Source organism: Anomalospiza imberbis, chromosome 5 (assembly GCF_031753505.1).
Source record: "Anomalospiza imberbis isolate Cuckoo-Finch-1a 21T00152 chromosome 5, ASM3175350v1, whole genome shotgun sequence".
NCBI lineage: Eukaryota > Metazoa > Chordata > Aves > Passeriformes > Viduidae > Anomalospiza > Anomalospiza imberbis.
The window spans coordinates 54,006,932-54,022,576 of NC_089685.1; the positions used below are offsets into that span (position 1 = coordinate 54,006,932).

The 15,645-nt window shown below is 37.1% G+C and overlaps 1 protein-coding gene across 1 annotated transcript in view; it reads left to right on the top strand.

Moving 5' to 3' along the window:
• Nucleotides 1-13,532, top strand: part of MTPN (myotrophin) — a 28,725-nt gene extending 15,193 nt beyond the window's left edge. Inside the window, exons 2-4 of the mRNA XM_068190873.1 lie at nucleotides 6,770-6,883; nucleotides 7,981-8,064; nucleotides 12,598-13,532. Of these exons, the coding sequence (XP_068046974.1) occupies nucleotides 6,770-6,883; nucleotides 7,981-8,064; nucleotides 12,598-12,684 (285 nt within the window). The 3' untranslated portion in view covers nucleotides 12,685-13,532. The remainder of the gene's footprint in view (nucleotides 1-6,769; nucleotides 6,884-7,980; nucleotides 8,065-12,597) is intronic.
• Nucleotides 13,533-15,645: the final 2,113 nt, after the last annotated feature.

Sequence of the window (15,645 nt, forward strand, 5' to 3'; positions counted from 1 at the left end):
CTTTCAGCCTTAAATAGTCTGTAATGGCATGAGTCACTAGACTGACAAGCTTGTAGAATTAAACTCTCCTTATATTTTTAGATTATTAGTCAGATTGCAGGAAGTGTGATATTTGTTTTCCCTCATTACCACCAGTGTTTCTGACCCATGGAGTAGCTGTATAAAAAACATCATCTTGTTTTTGCTGTTTGAGTGAGGACTGAAGTTTATGCTTGGCTTACAATATTCTTAAGCTCACAGTTATTTTAGAAATTGTAGAATGATTGACCTTGTGTGTAGAAAATGTGGTTTTTTTTTTCAATTGTTTCTACTGTATTGTTTTTAGGGATTCTCAGTCAAGGTGTTTGCATCTTCAGTACTGGAGAGGTAACTTTTGGTTAGATGAGCCCCAGAGCTGCCATGTGGCAGCAATAAACACTTGAAAACTCTATGAACATACAACTGAAACAAACACAGGTTAAACAGTAAAGTACTTTGGCTTAAGTACTTAAAATACAACCATTTTGAGAATTTAAGTAGAATGGCAAAAATAACTTAATGTATTTTCATCTTCAGAGTACTTACCTGGTGTTTGTGGATATTTGAGGGGTGGGGGAGTGGGCTTGTCGTTTTTTTAAAAGTCTTTCCAGTGATGAATGAATCTGGAGAAAGTTATAGCAGAGAACAATTGAAGGGATGTGAGAAAATGACATAGAGTGTTTGGGGAAGATTAAGACATAATCAGTTCATCCATGCCCCCACATACCCACTGTGGAAGTGCAAGATTGTTTTCTAAACTGTTTGAGTACATGGCTAATAATTTTTTCTACAGGTGTGATTTATCCAAACTAGCTCTTCCTTCAGAAGATTAAGGAATATATTGTTCTTAAGTGATTTCAAAGCTCAGTTTATATATGTTCCACTTCAAAACAGAGAGCCTAACATTTCAGGCACTTAGTTTGATTTAAAAACTAAAACTTAGTTATATTGGAGGGAAAGATTTCATTCAGTGGATACCAATATAATTTCTGTTAGAGCAAAGCATGTCTTGAGATTATATCCAACACCATTAATTTACTTCTGTCATCTCATTTAATCTCTTTGAATTTTTAAAAACAAATAATACAACCAGCATAAACAAAGCCTGTGAGGAAAATAGTAAATACAATGTTTTTGGAAGTAGTATTTTCAATATGCAGCAAAATAGTCAAAATATCTCATCCATAGGGCTTAAACTTTTCTTTATAGAAGGAGGATTTTTTTTACTCTTTCCCACTGAGACAGCAAGGTTGTTGCTATATTTAAAATGTCAAAGTCATCTAAAATACTGTAAGGGTGGCCATCCCTTGTATGCAAAGAGATGGAAGTAATGCAACAGACTGTACAGTGAGCTCTTTTCTTTCCTAGAATAACGAAGATAGGAATTACACAGTAGCTGCTGCAAGAGGCTTCCCTGCGCTCTAAGAACATCTGACTGCATGGAATCTGATTTCCTTCATTAAAACTGAAATGAAAGGAATGCATGAAAAGGGGAGATGCAGTTATTTTTGCATGATAAGTACAGATGGGGATATGGAGTTGTTTCTAAATCTGAAAGAGCATTTTAATGCCACAAGTATTACAGGCACTGCTCTACTAATACAGTTAACCTATGCAATAGGATTTAATGAGGCCACAATTGTCAGTTTCTATTCCTGTGGTAGAACTGCAATGTAAATCCCAGCTACTAATTGCTGGTGTGTTCAGGTGCCAAGTCATGGAACAGATGAAGGAAATGATCAAATAAATTCTCACACTGATTAGTTCCCTCATTGGGTTCATCATTCAGCCACTAATTCTGGTGCAGCAGTAGGAAGGGTCAAACTTTGGCTGGCAGTAGCAGAGCTGTTACCACACCAGGAGAAAAGCTGGTGCTAAATTGAAGGGTGAGCTGTGACATTTGTAGCCTGGCAGTAATGTTCTAGAACAACACTTCTGACAAACCACAGTGCTCACGTGAACACCTGGCTCAGCTTTGGTTTCAGTTCCTGTGCCACAGCAAAACAAGCCTGTGCTTGAAGCACCTGCAGTGTGCTGTAGGGGTGCTAGAATGGCACCTAGATGAGGTTAAACTTGAGGTTAGCTCACTTGGATTTAAGTGTTGATGCTTCTGAAACTGGCAGGAGCTGGGAAAAGAGGGAATTAACAGATAAAAGGAGACCAAGGCAGGCATTGAATACATCCTTGTGTAATAAAGGCTGCAGAAAGGCAGGGGCAGTTGAAAGATGGAGTCATTTTGGTGTGGTTAAATAATCTCCCTGGAAAATAATGAGCTTCAGAACTTGTACTTTATGACTAAGCTTGTTCATCCAACATTTTCATGGAGCTGATGTCATAACGTGAATTAGGGACAAAGCAAACCCTGGTTCGTTCTTTTAACAAGGGCTGCAAAAGAAAAAAGAATTAAATTTGGCACAACTTATTCAGGGTAGCTGTTAAGGTGCACATCTTTCCAGATTACTCTGGGACATCCATCAGGTGTACAGGAGGGCAACTTGGCTGTCAGGATCTCCTCTCTGAGCTCAGGAAGAAAGAGGGGAGCATAAAAATGGGAATTAGGGGTGGGTACCCTAGAAGAACATAGACACTTCCCCAGGGTGTGCAGGGATGCAATTAAAAAAGCCAAAGCCTTGACTAGAGCTAAACTGGAAAAGGACATGGGATATTGTAACAAGGGATTTTGTGTAGGTATATTGGCAAGAGAAGGTAAAGCAAGGAAAGTGTGAGAGAGAGAGGGTAATGAAATAATTAAGTTCAAGAGTAACTACTTTTGTCAGTATTCACTTAAGAAATTAGTTAGAACAGATGTTTTTATGGATTAAATTGCTCCATTACAGAAAGTGGGTGATAGTTGCATTCATAGGGTGCTATAATGAATCCTACTCTTAGTTACTCAAAAGGCAAAGTTCTTAAAAGTATTTGGAAGTGAGTTTCCAGTTTTTATTTTCCTGTCCTGCAGTGAAAAATTGATAGCTGGGTTTCAACTGACACTGATACGTTAAGATCTCCTAATTTAATGTTCTTCTGTTAGCCATTTTATGTGACTTTTTGAAATAGGGTATAAAGGTCTTCTTTTATGTCGTCTTGTTTAGTAATTGGAGATTCACAGAGGCTTTTCTTTACCCATAATCAGATTTAAATAGAGGGGATTAAAGCCGATACCTGGGAACTGCTGTTTCTGATGTTTCATGGGTGTAACAGGTTTTTAATGCTATTGCATAGCTGGTGCCCTGGGTCTTTGATCTAAAAGAAAAATGGTACTAATGTGGTTTATGCCAGACTTAGCCTTAAATGGCTGACTGAGTAAATTCAATGTATTCTGGAAGGTCATTAAAGAGGTGATCATGTCTTTTCTTTTGTATGAGCAAGTTACTTTCTGAAGCTGTGCACAAATATTTGCACTATTGTTAGTGAATCTGTAGTCTACTTTAGAAAGTAAAAATAAATAATCTTCTTTCAGGAGAAGCCTGACCTTTGACTGAAGCTGTGTTTTATTTTGACGGTGATAGGATTGCTTGATCCTGGCTTAATTGTATCTCCTCCAAATACACAGGTTAACCTCCTTGCTGCTCTGTTAGATTCTAGAATATGGCAGAAGTCCCATAAAACTTCCTTGAAGAATCATTCTGTCACTTTTGGTCTAGTGCACAGAAGATTTGCTCCTGTGGGTGTAAAGGAAAAATTATGCTCCATTTTGTCAGTTCATGTGGATTCTGGCCATGTACTTCTGCAGGGGATGGTGATTTTAGTGTATACCTTTAGCAACGTAGTTTCAGCCCACCAATATATTGGTTACGTTGCTGTCTCAGAATTCTGTATTGAGAATCATCACCTCATAAGAGTGCTGATACCCAAGTTCATAACATTCATTATGGCATGTTTGGCCAGTATTGTTCAAAACCACAGTAAATTTGGAAATCTTGATGCAGTGATAACATTTTTCTTTGAATCTTTACTTGTGTGCTGTTTACTTCACCCACCTGTGACAGGGCTTGAGAGACCCTTTTGTCTCATTTTGTTGGCATAATTAGCCACACCTTCACCAGAGCTGTCTCATTTATGAGGTAGGGGCTCAAGTCTTTATCTTCTGCCTGAAGATTTAGTTCCAGCCCCCCTGCACGGGCACCTTCCACTAGACCAGGTTGCTCAAAGCCCCATCCAGCCTGGCCCTAAGCAGGGTGACTGGGACTTGATATTTAAGGCAACTTCAATATGTACTCCTGTACTTACTGTGTAATGTGCACATTATAAAATATACCCCAAACATGGAAATTAAAGATGAACTAAAGATGAAATAAATGCTATTTTTACATTTTATTAATAGTGCAATATATATTTTCTTTTCGCACCCCAGTGCATTGTCTTGCACATCTCTCTGGGTTTTCACACCTCACTTTGGAAACCACTGCTTGTCCTATGGAGAGATGCCCTAGGCAATAGAAATAGGAGATCCAAAGGCCAGAGAGAAATTACCTGTGAAGAGTCCTGCAAGTTTTTTAATGTATATGTATTGGTGATTGCATTTGAGACAAGTGTTTTTGCCAGAGTTTGATCCCTGTATATTAAACACATTGGTTTATCTTCCATTCCTACTTCTGTATTTCTTGGACTGGGAGTAGGAAAGGCCAGGTAAAGCTTTATGACTTTCAGTGGTCTGTTTTACTGTGGTTTTTCAAACCTATGAAACAACTGGATATTTAACTTGGCTTATTGCAGAATATAGGAGTACTTTTTTTTAATTTTTGTAACTTACATGATGTCTGTGTTCTGTTAATTCAGACTAAAATGTTCTGATGTTTAACTTTGAATGTTAATGATACGTGTTCTCAGTGCCAGTATTCAATACCATGTAATCTGTGTTTGGGACTTCTTTATTTGCAAACCTTTTGCTACGTACTCCCCTATAAACATCATCTTTATGGGGATCTTAAAAAATTAGAAGTTTGGGTGAAGTTTTTTTTCCTCTGAAAGTTCATCGTCCAGCAGGAATTTATTCCACAGCCAGCTTAGGAGAGAACAGATGGACCTTAGTTTTATTCTTGAAAAATAAAAGAAAAATTACTATAGTATAAGCCAGTGAGCCAAATGATATTTATAAGCTTAAGGAAGTGAGAGCTTTGCTGGACTGTCCTAATCTTGAGAAGTGATGACTCTAACTTTCCTTTGGACTGTGAACTTTATGGCTTGACTGTGTGCTATCCCAGGACTTAGCTTGCCTGCCCTTCTCCCATGCTCCTATACCTACCATGTCTTGGCATGTGTCAGACTTTACAAGGGTTGTTGGAGATGGTTTTGGTTTGAGTTGGTTATTATGTGGCTTTCATGTGGTTGACTTCTCAAACCTGTACACACAATCCCTAATGTATCAGCAAACATGATGGGTTATATAAATGCCAGTTGTTTTAAAATTGATGGGAAGAGTCCATGTGCAAATAAAAGTATGGGTAGAGTTTAATGTTCAACATAAGTATATGCTGCTTCTTTATATGCTTTCCCAGACTATTTATGTGCTATTAGCCTACTTTGATCTGGTTGATTTTTTTTTTTTAATTGGAACTTAATTGTCAATGAAATTCAGCAAATGTGAAGCAACATCACAATACTATCTGCTACAAGGGTATATGATGAATAATTGAATATTCTATTGAGAACAGAGGAGAATAATGAGGTCATCTTGTTATTTGACTGGTAGTGTAAAACTCTGATTATATATAACATCAAAAGCAGAATAAGATTTCCTTCTGGCAGTCTTCTCTTCCATTCTTAGAAGGGAGTAATGTCTGGAAGATATATGTCAATTCCTCTATTCTGTGTACTTTCTAAAACTTTGGGACAGGAGTGAGGGAACTGCAGGGGCTCTATAGAGAAGTATGAATTGGTGCTGCAGCTGAAATTCTTCTGATTGTTTTTCTGTGGAGATACAGGGCTTGAGGTATGATGCAAAATGTGGCCACTTCCTAAAATACTAAGATTCCTTACACATAAGAACAAGAAGCCACTTACCACACAGCTTGTCTCTAGTTGGTTTCTTGTCACTAACGAAGGGCAGTAAATCAGTTTATCCTTAGTTGCACAACCCAAGGTGAGGAAACAAAGCTGATTAGGTACTCAGTAAATTAAATTTTGTTTATGCCTTAAGAGCTGTCTCAATCCACTCGTATGAGAGGCATTAGAGTACAACTTCCTGTGGCCTGATTTGCTTGACTCTTCTGACTTGTTTATATCCTGTAGAATTGGCAAGTGCTATTTATAAAGCAGGGTGAACAGTTTCATAGTTGGGTTTTAAATTATGGATTGCCTGGACTCACTTGCTGGTAGTTATGATGCTGTCTTACCTCTATGCAGCGGGTTTGTCATTATGCAAAGCTTCAACATTCATAAAAGCAGATAAAGGAACTTAGCCAGATAACTATGATCCTAGCTGTGGGAAAAGAGAAGCAAAATGAGCTAATTATTTTTTTTTAATTGGTTTGGTTAAGTTTTTTTTTTAAATCAGGAGTTACACAGTGCAGTTGGTACTTGTTACACCTGAGATGCAGTACAGAGCAAAGGATCAAGGTTGTTTTAGAGTCATAAATGCAGATGTGAGGGAATAGAAATTGAGCGACTTAATTTTCATTTTTCTTGGGCAGTGACTGAAATACTTGGGTGGAACATTCTTCAGCATGTTTGAAGGTGTTGGATTTCTTTAAAGGTTTTCCTCGTGTGTTAGCTCTAAAATTTTGCTGATGAGATTATGTTTATTTTGAAGGGTGAAGATGTCAACCGGACACTTGAAGGTGGGAGGAAGCCTCTTCACTATGCAGCAGACTGTGGCCAGCTTGAGATTCTGGAATTTCTGCTCTTGAAAGGAGCTGACATTAATGTACGTATTAATGTATTTGCAAACAGGTATTTAAGTCTTCCCACACACACCGAAGGAATTGGTATTAGTGCCTAATGGTTGCTGAAAAATATAAATCAAACAAAACAATTACGTACATTTAAAAATATTTGGGAGGTGGGATTCTAGAGGTTAGAAGTTTACAATTATGCTTATTAAATGTTTTAATTCTCTTTGGACACACTGGAAAAAGTTGCTTGTAGCTATAAAAAATTAAAATTTAATTTGACCGCAATTAGAAAAATGATTCCAGTAATCACATCAGAATAAGGTTTGCAATGCATATTTGCATTTCTTGGAAGGGGTTTTAGAAGTCATCTTCAGCCAGGGCAGAATCAGCTATTTTAATTAGCATTCTTATTTCTTCTTTGGAGACATTCTTTCTTGTTTAAAACATTTTGATGTAGCTTGACATGCATGGCTTCTTGTTTTGAAAAGACTTGACTAAGCTATATCAGCTCTCCAGAAGTTAAGTTCCTAAATACTTTAACCATACACCCCAAATGTTGTGCCTTAGAATGCTTGTCCAAAAGTTATCATGTAAGATTTCTTAGCTTTAGTTCGTAACAAAAATGCTTGGATTTTGCTCCTGGATGTCTGGAAAGATTATCTCTTCCTTGGGCATTTTTCTAGTTGGGCAAGAGTTAAATATAGCATTTGAGTTGCTCCATTTCTTATTCTTTCCAGGACTGTAGTTTAGAGAGAAGACAGCCAAAAGAATGTTTCAGCCAGAACTGTTTTCTGAAGTGATGCTGGCTCTGAAATGGGAGAATTAGGAGCGGTGTTTTTAAATTGGGCAAAATTTGTCAGCTGAAACTGCACCATTAGCCTAAAATTATGGACAAGCTTTCGGATACCTTGAAGTCTTGTGGAAGATGTATCTTGCTATTACCTCTTTTTTTAAATGATAACTTTTCTTTATTAAAAAAAGAGGTAAAAAATCCTGTGGAATGCATTTCTAGCTAATATTCATAAATTTTTACTTCCTCTACCATTGATTAAAGAAAATTAAAAAGTTCTGTGAAACCTTATAACGCTGTGTGAAATTGTCCTTCAAGTAATTGAATCTCAATTTGCAGGCTCCAGACAAACACAATATCACACCACTCTTATCAGCAGTCTATGAGGGCCACGTTTCCTGTGTGAAATTGCTTCTGTCAAAGGTGAGATGTGAATGTTTTGAACAAGTTCTATGTTAGCAAAGCATATTACTGTGATTTTTTTTTTTTTTTTTTTTTTTTTGCAATAAGATTATGATGCTCCAGGTGATATGTTCAGAACATCCAAAAAATGCCATTTGCGTTGCTAAAACAGAGAGGGTACTCTCTGGTGTAAGGGTACTGATCATGGTGAAAGATAGCTGAAGGACAAAGTTGAAGGACTTCTGTTGTGAAGCAAAAGTAACAGTGACCATAAGAGTATTGTGGGCTCCAGATAGAGAGCAGAGCTGCAAATGAGTAAGGGGGAAAAAATGCATTCCTTCAGTGGATTTGGCTTTGGCAGCTGTTTAAGTGCTTCATGTGATGCAATCTCTGCTGTGAAGTTGCTCAGAGGTGTGGTTTCCCTCAAGTTTTGCCGGATGACTGAGAACCCATCTGGGTTGGCCGAGGGAGGGGAAATAAAAGTAGGAAGCCAAACATTCTCTGTCCTACAGCTTGTAAATTTTGTCCTGAGGAGAATAAGCTTAATCTGTCTGTGTTTGCACTTCAGTTTATATTACAAAAGTGATCAATTTTACAAAGCCAGTAGTTAATTCAAGCAGTTTTTTTACTCCATTCACATGCACTCCTTCTTGATTACACTTAAGTCATTTGGCCAAAGGAATTCTTGCCATATAATACTTTCATATGCCACTTCCAGGGTAAAGTTTTCCTTAACTGCCTTAATTTAATGCTGCATGAATTTCACTTAACTTCTTTCATCTTGTCTGATATTGTTTAGGCTTTTTTGTGAACAAATGCAGTGACTTAATTGGATTCAGGATTCAGTGACTTATACAGGATTGAAATGGTGTACCCAACTTGCTTAAAATTATTGTGAGGATTGATCCTTCATTTAGGATCATCAAAAAGTAAGGTATCCTTTATCCCATGTTGATTTATTTCCATTTCTGGTTTGGAGGGTTTTCCATCCTAGATAAGTTGCTCAAATAATAAATTACTTTCGAATTTCTTCATGCAGAGTTAAATGTTGATTGCTTCCACTTACATGGGCTAGCTGATGAAATATTTACAAACTGGAAGTTGGCTTATCAGCTCTGTCTGTTTGAGGCAGGACTTATATGTAGAGGTTGTTCTGTCTCTTAACAGCTATTTTATGACCCTTGTTTAAACATTAGTTTAAGCATATCACGCCTGGTTTGTACCTTAGTCATATGTTCTTTGGTAGCAGGTACCTGGGAATCAGGAGTCAACCCTTACTGAAAGAGCTAAAAATTCCTGACTGTTTAATGTTCTTCCCAATTACTAAGCCAACATTTTCCATTGCTTTCTGTGGTGGATGGACTGTGGAGGTGTTTGAAACCTTTTACGTGAGACTCTCAAGCTATTGAGAGGGAGGAGAAGGAGGAGTATTTCAAGAAATGTTTCAGACCTTGATCCATGTTTTTCTTTAATAATCTGGTGTTTGATTTGTAATGTAAAAAGTTATGGTTTTTTAGTGTCAGAGAAACTAATATGTTAAAATAGACAATTAACAGTTTTGAAAGCTTCAAATGGAGAATGAGGGTTGTTGTGTAGGATGCAACAAACTTCATCCATTTGTTAAACTTCCAAAATAGTTCTACTTTTGTTTTACAAGAAATATCCTGTTAAGCTGGGCAGTTTAGCCCCTATTTTCTTCTCTAACAGTGGCAAAAGGAAGAGCTGTGAGTATGACCACATCTGCTCACTTATTCCCCTCATTCATGGTTGCTGTACCGGGGATTTCAGAGGTGCATACATCTGTCCTCTGCTCAGAAGTGTTGGCAGATCTGTTGGACATGAATTCATCCATGTACTTTTTGGACAAGAAGACATCTGCCTCTGTTGTGTCATCTGGCAACTCTTTTTAGCAGTTTCCTGCTTGCTGTGTAAACCAGTCTTCTCCCCGCTTTGTTAAGTGCCCCCAGTTCTGGTTTCACAGTTTGGTGGGAACGCAGCTCTCATCATGGGTTCTGTGTTTTGTGCTTTGGGTTTTTTCCAGAACTGCAGCTGGAGCCAAGTAGCTCGTGTGGTTCTCGGAGCCTGTTTAACATTTGTGCTTTGCCTGGTGCCGTAAGTGGGCAAACATTCTTGTTTGTTATTACCCTGCCCAGGAGAGAGGGTGTATATTTACTTGTGTATTTTTGGAGTAGAACATAACACAAATATTACTAACTTTTTTCTTTGGGGAAGTAATGAATACTATGAAATTATTATACTTCTATGAGTTTTTTATTAAAGTTGCTTCCAGGCAGTGTTGTATGTCTACAAATTAAAGTCCTCTTGACCTGACCTTTATTGTTTCTTTCTCTTTTTATTGAATGTAGGCAGGAGTCATTCTGTCTAGCTAATGGCCAATTTTCTAAATTTATTAGTACTGAGTTTAATAAACAGTGTCCTCCTTAGGTAGTCATGACCCTCATATCCTACATTCAATAAAGCTGTTTTAGAAACCCAGGTCTTGAATGTGAATAATTTTTCTGAGTGGGGAGAGCAGTCCTATGTTAAGATTAAAACCTCTCTTTATACTTCAAAGTTACCTCAGTTAACTGTTAACTTTGGTACCCTAAATGCTGGTACATTGGTGGAGAGTTTTATGAATTAAAGTTCTTTAAATTCTGTCAGGTCAGTTACTGCATAGTTCCATTTTTCTTCAAATCAAGATTTTCTGAGCTTAACATCAAGGAACAGGTTTGAAGCCTTCTTGATTTCCACATAGATTCTAGTCAGAGTGCTATTTAAGCCGTAGAAATAATCAACACCTGCAGAAGAAGCTGTTTGTACTCTTACTTGCCTTTCTTTTCCCTGGACAACTAAGATTATAAGTATTGAATACCTGCTAAATCTCTCAGGGGTTTTCTTAGGGGAAAATAAATGTTTTACAAGCCATGTTCCCATGGTTTCAGCCCAAGTGTGTGTTTGCTGTAACCAGATTGTCACTCGTTGAGAACAGGCTAATTCAGCTCATGTTCATATCCCAAAGAACTGCAACATCCTTGTACTGTTTGGGCCAAGGATGTTACACAGTGATAGGAGAGAGGAAATACTAAAAATTGCTCCTGATGCTGGAGTGAACTTAATGCATCTCTTGCAGTGAGAGTCTCTAGGGGCCACAAGGAAGATGAGCAACTCCAAGAGGATCAGTTTGGCCAGTGGACCACAAGACTGGCAGTGCTGCCATGAAAACCACTGCAAAACCATCTTTTTCAAATGACAGGTTGAGTACATGCAAGTAAAGAGTGTACAAGTTTCAGAGAGGGAAATATACTACATTGTGAGAAGTAGTAGCACGTCACAGTGATATCAAATCCAGTTATTAGACTGTTATAAAAGTTTAGGGAAGTGAGAGTTGTCTTGGGAACAGACATGGTATTATGTATGGAAGTTCAGTGGGGCTTTGTGTGTTTAATGAGTGAAGAAGTTATGGAAATTCTAGATCCATTATATTCTTAAACTATTCAGTGTCCTTAATAGTAACTAACAATCTTCCCTGTAATTGAGAAGGGATTTGTACCTAGTCTGTGGAGAGTTTATGCGTAAACTGAAGACAACCCTCTGCTGTACACACTTTTGACAAAATATGTTTATATCCAAAGTGTTTTCCTGTCATTTTCAAGTGAGATTTGCATATCATCTTGCAGAGTTGTTCTGAAATCAGTCCTGTGATCTCTAATAACTTTTGTCCCCTTATTTAGCTACCCTATTTACAATTTAGTCTGTGTTTTCCCTTTCATGAATGTGATTACACAGTGCTCAAAGCAAACATGACTAGTTAAATCACTCTGTTTCCCTTCTTTTGTTCTCCTCCCATAAATCTGGCACTGTGCTTGTGCTTACTTGCAGCAATTTATTCTAATTCTTTGATTTATCCAGTTGGTGCATTATCCTCCAATTTATCCAGTTGGTTCATTATCCTTCATTTTCCTGTTGCCTCCCTGTTCTGTTTCAAAACAAACCTGAGCAGTTTTGGACTTTGAACAATTTTGTGGTGTTCTTCTGATGTATCAACAGGGACTTTTTTTTCAGAATCAAAGAGAAGCACAGTCCTTGATGAGTGTGGCCATTTTTTTGATACAGAACAAATATAGTATGATTTGTTAGTAAATCAGCTCTTCCAGATATTACCTGTGTAAATTAGCACATGAGACCTTCTTGCACCATAGATTTTGTAGAAGTGTGTAACACTGAATTTTTGTTTTTGTAAGAGTAATAATTGCTGGAAACAAAAAAATATATGTTAAGATTAATTGATAATTTGTTGTACTTGCAGCTTTCTGTGTAACAAAAATTGTGGTTTTTTTCCTTATTTTTAAATGACAAAGTTGGAAACTCAGCTCTATGCTGAAAAGTTCTGTGCATAAATCTTGTCTGGTTGGTTTCTGAATGAAAACAGGGCACTGCAGTAAAAAGCTGTATGTGATCAATATAATTATTCAAGTTATGTGTCTTTTGACACACTTTGTACTGATGCAGCCTGGCTTTATGAACTGACAGTCCTTCTCATTGTGTTTCCAGGGTGCTGATAAGACTGTGAAAGGCCCAGATGGACTAACTGCCTTTGAAGCCACTGACAACCAGGCAATCAAGGCTCTTCTTCAGTGACGGATGGACTGATATCTTAAATGTCTCTCCTGTGGCCTCACACTGCTGCCTGTCTGTCACTCTTTGCATCTTCCAGCTTCTTCAGCTAAATACTTTGGGGGGAGGGAAATTCTTTGTGAGTCAGACTAGTTAGAGGCTTATCTTATCAAAGATAATCTGGTTGGAGAGGGTGGAAAACTATTATGAACAGTGTCCCTCTAGGACATCTTTCCAGTGCACAATCTCTTCCCCTTTCCAGTGAAAATGGAAGAAGGAAGACAAACCATGCTGAATATTTGGCTGGTAAGCCTCCTAGATTAGTACTAAGATTTTTTAGATGGATGGAAGTGCTTCCTTTAGATGGAAGTACCATGCTATGTACCTGAAACTAATTGTGAAGGAGACAATAGTCCCATGCTCTTAGTGTCTGCCATAATCTGAAGTGTAGTAATAATGTAGGTGGCTGGGTTGCTCTTCTCTCTTCTCTTTCAGTGGGTAGCTTTATTCTTCTTCTGCCTAAAGCTTCTGTTGCAGTTTTGAGGACTTTTGATACTAGTTATTGGACCTGTTCTTTATATTGACTAATTGGATGTCACACTAATGTTATCTGACTCTTGAGTAAACCAAGAAAGACCAGTTGAGGTATAGTGGTGTTACACTCCATAATATCTGCCAAGGTACTTTTGGATGCTTGAATTTGAAGCCTTTCTATCCCATATTTGTTCTAGTCCAGGACAGACATTTTAAGTAACTACTTTTGAGAGAGAGGTCCAAATTTCACTGTAGTTTTTTTTCCAAACGGAATGTAAAATAAAATTTCTTTACTCATCACATCAGCATAAAATTCCTAAACACATGTGAAAGCTCCAGGCTGTTAGGTACACCAGGATAATCAAGGCAAATGTGGAAAACGAGCAGTAGTTATTTAGACATTCATATCAGGTGAATATTGTTGCTAAACTTTTCTGGTAAACATAGAACCTTTCTAAGTTCAGATGTAGAAGCAGGAAAATGTACAAGCAGAAGTCTTAACTTGCTCTAACTGCTACAGAATTTTTTTTAATTGTGCATATCTTCAGATCAGTGTTTCATTGTCGAATGGATGTACCTCTTTAAATTCCATTAAGGCATGAGGCTTGTTCTGGAAGTTACCAGTGTGACCATACCACATTAACCATTGACTTTTAGATAAGATTTCCTATACCAGTAAGTATGACAGTCTTGATCATTCATGGGAAGGTATTTAATGATGTTGTAGGCACTCCTGTCACATCTTGTGGTCCTCAGGAATATCTGAGCTGCTGGCTTTCATCCTGAAAATTTTCATTAGACTCTGGTTCACCTAAAACTGAGTAACAGGTTCTGTACCACAAACTATACATCTTCCTCTCTTTTGGAATACAGATTTCAAACTTTCTGGTAACAAACACAATACAGAAAAAACAAATGTATATAATGTCTCATGCTGAATTATTAAACAAAAGTAGCTGATAATAATTTGATATCTCTGTTGAAATTGAGAGGATATATAGTAGACTGACTACCACTCATATTTAATGGAGACTTAGTTTTACTTGAATAATGTTGCATATTAGGATTGATTTGTCTCAGATATGAAAAGCATTGCATTGAGAGTGTAAAACGAGAGCAGGAACTGATTTACATCTACACATACCATAAGAAAAGCAATGGAGAAAACAATCAACTCTGTGGCCATAAACTGTACAGTGCAATTACTCTGTTTCTTGGAGATGGGTGGCAAGGAAGAACAGAAGGGTTGGAAATCAGTGATAAATCAATTTCTGAACTGCTGATAAAAGAACAAGAATTTTTGTTGAACAGTGCTTTTAATATCTATTTATAAGAGGACTCTTTAATCTTATCTCTGATCAGTGCTGGATTGTCATGTCATTGTAATAGTGTGAACACAGACTATAGGTTTAACTCTTTATTCAGCTATGAAAGTAACAATCTTTGGCATCAATTGGCCTCCATATTATGCTATTAAATACTTAGCTATTCAAATACTAGTCTAGAAAACTGCAATCTGTTTTTACGTGGAGAACTTGATTATTCAAGTTTTTTGTGTTGATTAGTGTCAAGTTGTCTGGCCATAGTGGTTTTGTATTTTTGTTGGGTTTTTTTTCTTCTGTATTCTTTTGTACCCTTCCCTTTAACTCTCATTTAAGTGAGCAAAGAAACATCATCTTTGTACTAACTCTTCTGGAGATTCACTGAGGCAATTTTGCCTCCCTTTTTCTACAATTATGGGGACACCTTATTTTTTCTTACTTCACCCTGGAGGGGAAAAAAGAAGCAAACAGACTTCAGTGAGTCAAGTGTTAATTTGGCTGTAATATATACCCAAGCTGCCTTTTGAGATAGTTAAAAAGATGGCATTCAGTGTTTGGCTTATAAAGAAGAAATACTTTTCTGCTTTTTGCACTACATAACAGGTGTTTAATCATGTTGCCCAGGATTTGAAAGTTAAAAAAAAGTAAAAAATAAAAGCTTATACATTTGTAATTTTCTGGAGACTGGGCTTATTCATTTGTTTCTTTCTTGCTAGCTATTTTGTGGAAAAAATAATGGGTGGCTTCCTCTATCTTTGAGTAGATCCTAACTAGATAAAAATAACCAAACTGTAAATTATTTTTCATTCTATAAACAGAATTTAAATACTTTGTCAGACTGGAATTGCATATACTTGGAAATCCACTCTGTTCTTAAACATTTTCCTTTGAAATTTGTGCTGAATAAGTTATAAACTTAAGTATATTTTGGATTTTGTACCCTCTGCTCCCTTTTTCTTACAGGGAGCAAATGAGAAAAGGAGTACAATAGCTAAATGGAACTGAACATAACATTGATTATTTGTAGAAGAGGCTGGTAAGAATAGAGTGTCCTAGGTCAAGCAATTGCAGTGTTGCATGCAAAATTTCAAAACGAACTTGTCTTAATTATATTTTGTAAATGGATAAA